At 45.7% G+C, this 6014-nt stretch overlaps 1 protein-coding gene across 1 annotated transcript; it reads left to right on the top strand.

The window, feature by feature from the left end:
• The first annotated feature begins 3779 nt into the window (after positions 1-3779).
• Positions 3780-5222, top strand: LOC129639497 (spermatid nuclear transition protein 3-like). The gene is made up of 2 exons (XM_055564650.1): positions 3780-4631; positions 4811-5222. Exons 1-2 carry the CDS (start codon positions 4515-4517, stop codon positions 5024-5026), a joined length of 333 nt encoding a protein of 110 aa, XP_055420625.1. The 5' UTR covers positions 3780-4514; the 3' UTR covers positions 5027-5222.
• The last annotated feature ends 792 nt before the right edge of the window (positions 5223-6014 follow it).

Below are 6014 nucleotides of genomic sequence, written 5' to 3'. Positions count from 1 at the left end.
TTCTGGTCTTATGTTTAGATCTTTAATCCATTTTGAATTTATTTTGTGTATGGTGTTAGACAGTGTTCTACTTTCATTCTTTTACAAGTGGTTGACCATTTTTCCCAGCACCTCTTCTTAAAGAGGGTGTCTTTTCTCCATTGTATATTCTTGCCTCCTTTGTCAAATGTAAGGTGCCCATAGGTGCGTGGATTTATCTCTGGGCTTTCTATTTTGTTCCCTTGATCTGTATTTCTGCCTCTGTGCCAGTACCATACTGTTTTGATGACTGTAGCTTTGTAGTAGAGCCTGAAGTCAGGCAGGTTGATTCCTCCAGTTCCATTCTTCTTTGGCAAGGTTGCTTTGGGCTATTCGAGGTTTTCTGTATTTCCATACAAACTGTGAAGCTATTTGTTCTAGTTCTGTGAAAAATACCATTGGTAGCTTGATAGGGATTGCATTGAATCTATAGATTGCTGTGTGTTGTGTACTCATTTTCACTATACTGATCATTCTGATCCATGAACATGGTATATTTCTCCATCTATTTGTGTGATCTTTGATTTCTTTCATCAGCACTTTACAGTTTTCTATGTATTGGTCTTTTCTTGGATCATCAAAACAGCAAGAGAGTTCCAGAAAAACATCTATTTCTGCTTTATTGACTATGCCGAAGCCTTTGACTGTGTGGACCACAATAAACTGTGGAAAATTCTGAAAGAGACGGGAATACCAGACCACCTGACCTGCCTCTTGAGAAACTTGTATGCAGGTCAGGAAGCAACAGTTAGAGGTGGACATGGAACCACAGCCTGGTTCCAAATAGGAAAAGGAGTATGTCAAGGCTGTATATCGTGCCCCGGCTCATTTAACTTCTATGCAGAGTACAACATGAGAAACGCTGGGCTGGAAGAAGCACAAGCTGGACTCAAGATTGCCGGGAAAAATATCAATAACCTCAGATATGCAGATGACACCACCCTTATGGCAGAAAGTGAAGAGGAACTAAAAAGCCTCTGGATGAAAGTGAGAGAGGAGAGTGAAAAAGTTGGCTTAAAACTCAACATTCAGAAAACGCAGATCATGGCATCTGGTCCCATCACTTCATGGGAAATAGATGGGGAAACAGTGGAACCAGTGTCAGGCTTTCTTTTTTGGGCTCCAAAACCACTGCAGATGGTGACTGCAGCCATGAAATGAAAGGACGCTTACTCCTTGGAAGAAAAGCTATGACCCACCTAGACAGTGTATTAAAAGGAAGAGACATTACTTTACCGACAAAGGTCCATATGTCAAAGCTAAGTTTTCCCAACAGTCATGTATGCATGGGAGAGTTGGACCATAAAGAAAGCTGAGCACTGAAGAACTGATTCTTTTGAACTGTGGTGTTGGGGAAGACTCCCGAGAGTCCCTTGGACTGCAAGGAAATCAATGCAGTCAATCCTAGAGGAAATCAGTCCTGAATATTCATTGGAAGGACTAATGCTGAAGCTCCAATACTTTGGCCATCTGAGGCAAAGAACTGACTCATTGGAAAAGACCCAGATGCAGGGAAAGATTGAAGGCCAGAGGAGAAGGGGACGACAAAGGATGAGATGGTTGGATGGCATCACCAACTTGATGGGCTTGAATTTTAAGCAAGCTCTGGGTGTTGGTGATGGACAGTGAAGCCTGATGTGCTGCAGACAATAGGGTCTCAGAGAGTCAGAAATGACTGAGCCATTGAACGGAACTGATTGCAATAGGGAAAATGTTTTGAGCACAGATCCTGGCATGTCTCAAAATAGAACAGAAAAAGATGTTTCTTTAACATGGAAGGATGAGTAGGGTCAACAGGAACTCTGTGTGTGTGTGTGTGTGTGTGTGTGTGTGTGTGTGTGTGATGGGGCCAGTGGTGGGGATGGATGAGCAGACAGCATGATGGAGCAGTTTAACAGGAATTGTTTCTCTCTGATAGTGAGCTGATTCTCAGAATGAGCTGTTAAGGGAGACAGAAATGTTTGAATCTTAGCGCTTGCTCAGGCTTGGGGGAAATCGGAAGTTCACAGGAGAGAAGCTTGGCTAAAGTTTAGCCAAGCCGAGTCAGCGTGTATTTCATGGATAATTGTGAGCACTTGGCCAGTCTCTGCCGTTGTTTAAGAGAGGCAAAGTCTGTCCTTAGACAATACCGTTGTTATTCAAATTGCAAGTCCATGTGCCTGACGCAGAATGAGGCCCATCAAAACTTAACCTTAAAGTTTGGAACAGAGAAAGGTTGATTAAAGATTGATACAAGGAGATGGGTGGTTCATGCCCTAAGAACCCAAAGTTAGTAAAAGTTTTCAGTAAGTGCATGTAAAATCAAATGTTAGAGAGAGTCGTGGTAAGTTGCTGCAGACTTCTTGGTGTCATACCCTTTGTGCTTAAGGTTAGGTCATGGTCAGGTAATGATGTTCCTATAAACCTCTACTAGATGAATGTTATTCTCTGTCCTGACCTGAAAGGGCAGTCTCAAGGCACAGCTTTCAGCCTGCAATGTCCCAGTCCCGGTTAAGGGGAAGCAGATCTCAGCCAGCAGCTCCTTCAGTGCCAGGTTCCCACACTCTGCCCAGCCGTCATCCCTGACGGAGACAGGCATGCAACATAATAGGTCCTCAGTGTCCGTCCTCAGGGCATCCAAATGGGGAGACCAGTTCTCACAGACTGAGACCCAGAAAGAAAACCACTGCTAGTAGGTCGCAGCGACAGGGATGCGGGAGAGGTACACTGCTTCTCAAGGCTTTGGCCAAGGCTAGTGGAGGGCCTTAGTGAGGGCTATGGAGTGCTACAACATCTAGTCCCCAGTGTATTCCCTGGGCCCTCCAGCTCACCCACTGGCCCAAGTCTGCGTGAGCTCCAGGGCCTCCAGAAGGAGGCCTGAATCTGCCTCTTATCTCAGTCTCCTCCTGATGACCACCACACCACCCTTGACTTAATCACTTTCCCAATGGCCCCCTCATTGATAGTAAGTAACCTGTGGGCAGGGCCCACTGTGGTGCTGACCAACAGCTAAGCAGGACAACTAATGGTCACTCATTGACAGTTGGCTGCTTGTGAATGGGGCCCTCTGAGGCACCAAGCAATGTTTGAGCAGCACCTGTTGCCTAGGGACAGGATGGCTTGCAATGAAGCACACCAATGGCTTCCTGTTAAGGGCTGTGCTCATCCTGCTCTGTTACACTGCAAATAGTGTCAGAATCACTGTGAATTTAAGGTTTGTCAAAGTAGTTTTCAGGGTGGGCTGGACTTCACATTTTTGTTGGCTTTGAACTATTTACACTATATGCTGAGCATGTGATCAAGTGGCAGCTGTTGGAGGGGCATAGAGATGACAGCACTGGTGACAGCTATGCCTGGGAATATAATGAAAAGTATGATATGCAAAAGTTAACTAATTATGTGAAATCAAATCTGAGGTCGGAAATGAGTCAATCAAAAAGATTCCAGCACCCTGGACCCAAAGTGTCCTTATGTAACAGAGCACAGCCCTTCGCAGGTAGCCATTGCTGTGCCTTATTACTCTGCATCCTGTTACTAGGCAACAGGACTTGCTCAGCCATTGGTCAGTGCCTCATTGGCCCCACCCACAAGCAACCAACTATCACTGAGCTACCTGCAGGTACTTGTCCTGCTCAGCTATTGGTCAGCACTGCAATGGGCCCTACCTACTGATAACTGACAAGGAGGGATGACTGGGGAAATGATTTAGTCAAGACTCAGTGGTAGAGTGGTGAACTGACTTTTGACTTTGAGCACATTTCCTTAATAAATAATAATAATAATAATCAAGAATGTTTTTCTGGTAGATGGGGCAAGTTGAGTTTCCTGGCTCAATATGAGAGTTGAAGTGTCCCAAAAAATTTAGTGGAGGAGACATGGAAAAGTGTCTTTGTTCTGATGTGTAATCTGATGGAGACTGTGTATTAAACTTTGGGCAACAGACTGAGCATTCACCAAGTCTGGGGGTCGTTAAAGCTCATCACAGTAGATGAAACACCCAACCTGTTCTTAATTACCTTTTTCCACCTTAAGTGCTTGCTCTTAAGTTCCTTAAGCCCCTCAGGAACCCCCAACAGGCAGAAGGTGGGCTAGAGATGAAGTGATTACTCTGAAAGGCTGAAGTGGGACAGAAAGGGTTTGGCAGATGTTTACAGAGGGATGAAGGAGGCAGGAGTGTTGAAGTGGCACATATAAGTCAAAGGATAAAGGGAACTGAAAGGAAGTTTGAAGGTCATGAGGAGAAACACCATGGCCCTGAATCACCACTCCCCAGAATCAGACACACAGAGGTGTCAGCAGTGGAGAAGTTATAAAATGGCCTCCCTCAGCATCCACTAGCCCATGTTGATGGCCACAGTGGTACATTGTGATGTCTAAGCCCCCCAAGATGCTATTGGCTGGGGTGGTGCCTAACTGACCAATCAGATTGAAGGGTGTGGCTCCTCATTGTCCTGAAAGGGTATAAATAGGGAGATCAGGGGCAGAGATTCTAGGTTAGGCCACTTCTTGGCATCATCATGACTAAGGGAATCAGGAAGCCACTGCAGTCAAGAAGAGTTACAATGCGGTTTGCCTCAAGGATGAACGGACAAAAGAAGAGCCTTTGTCAACGGAGGTACAGAGGCAGTGTGAAAGTAAGATGATTCCAACTAAGCTCCCCACGTTCTCCATTGACTTTGCTGCCCCAAACCTCTACACAGCCCTTGCCTGGCACAAAAGCCCTCATTAGCCCACATCCCTTTTTCATGAAATCTCCCTTCCAACTCCGCTTTTTTCTTTCCTAGAATCCCATACCCTTGTCTTGTCTTTCCAGGCACGAAATATGACCATGAGGGTCAGAAGACCTCTTCAGGGAACCTTGAGAAAGAAAATCCGACCATATGCCACTCAGTCGAAGAAGGTGAAGAAAACCAGAAAACCCAACTGTTTTCTCCGTTCCTGTGCACGTAAGAAACTGAATCAAAGCCGTAAAAGGTACCAAAATATGAGGCGGGATCAAAGAAGGAGGCAGAATCCAAAGAGAAGATAAGCTCAGCCGCGCCAGAATAAGAGACCCTGGAGAAGTACAAGCTGGGCAGCCAGTAACTGACTCGAAAAGGTCAGACAGTGTAGAACTGTGTCTCCAGAGGTCTGCTTTCGTAGAAATGGCCAACCAAGGAAAGACTCTCACACTAACATAATAAACTGATGGCTGCAATTAAAATAAACATCAGATGCTGAAAAGATATTTGCGTGTGTGTGAATTTTCTGATGGAAGGGAGGGAAAGAAGAGAAGAGGTGGGCACTGGAGATGGGAGGGATATGGGGTCCCGAGAGGTTGGGGAACAGACCCTCGGGTCCCCAGTTAGCCAGAGAGTAGAGGTCTGGATTGGGTCAGGAGTCTGCACTGAAGATGGATAACCCTGCTTAACACTTGATTTCAAGCGCAAGGAGTAGTGGTATGGTGTTACTGCCTTTGTTTGGGGTGTGGAATGACACTAGGGTCTAGATTGCCAGACCCAGAAAGGAAGAGGTTGTCACATAGGGGTGGTGAATGTGAAAGTCCCCCTGAGAAAGGTAGGCAGAAATCACCTCCTGGCCACCTACCTCATAAAAGGGATTGTTGCATCACTCGCCTATGCTGTCAGCTAAAGGTGCTCAGAAGGCACGAAGTGCTGATACATCTAAAACCCACAAATAGCACTCCCAGGGAGTACAATAATGTTTGGAGGGAACAAACCAACTAATGATTAGGACACCTTTTTGCTAAGAAAATTTTGGGAGCAATGTATTCCCAAAGGAAGAGCAGTGGTGGTGGCCCAATCCCAGTGCACGTTACAAACAGGATCACCACTCACAGAGAATTTTTTTTTTTTTTCCCGGGGGGCCCTATGCAGGTTGTGGAAGCATGGTTCCCTGAACAGCGATTGAACCCGTGCCCCTCTAGGGAAAGCACGGAGTCCTAACCACTGGACAGTCATGGAAGTCTGTACAGAGAATTTTTACATAAGTACTAACATAAGACTGAGTAAAAGCTG

The sequence above is a fragment of the Bubalus kerabau genome, chromosome X, assembly GCF_029407905.1.
Source record: "Bubalus kerabau isolate K-KA32 ecotype Philippines breed swamp buffalo chromosome X, PCC_UOA_SB_1v2, whole genome shotgun sequence".
NCBI classification, from domain to species: domain Eukaryota; kingdom Metazoa; phylum Chordata; class Mammalia; order Artiodactyla; family Bovidae; genus Bubalus; species Bubalus kerabau.
Note: the sequence above shows the minus strand (reverse complement) of the source record. Positions and strands in the feature narration are given on the sequence as shown.

Bases quoted from the DNA above. Each gene is read 5' to 3' on its own strand.
- LOC129639497 (XM_055564650.1), top strand. From the start codon at position 4,515: ATGACTAAGGGAATCAGGAAGCCACTGCAGTCAAGAAGAGTTACAATG. The intron at 4,632-4,810 runs GTAAGATGATTC...TTGTCTTTCCAG, and splicing joins GGTACAGAGGCAGTGTGAAA to GCACGAAATATGACCATGAG.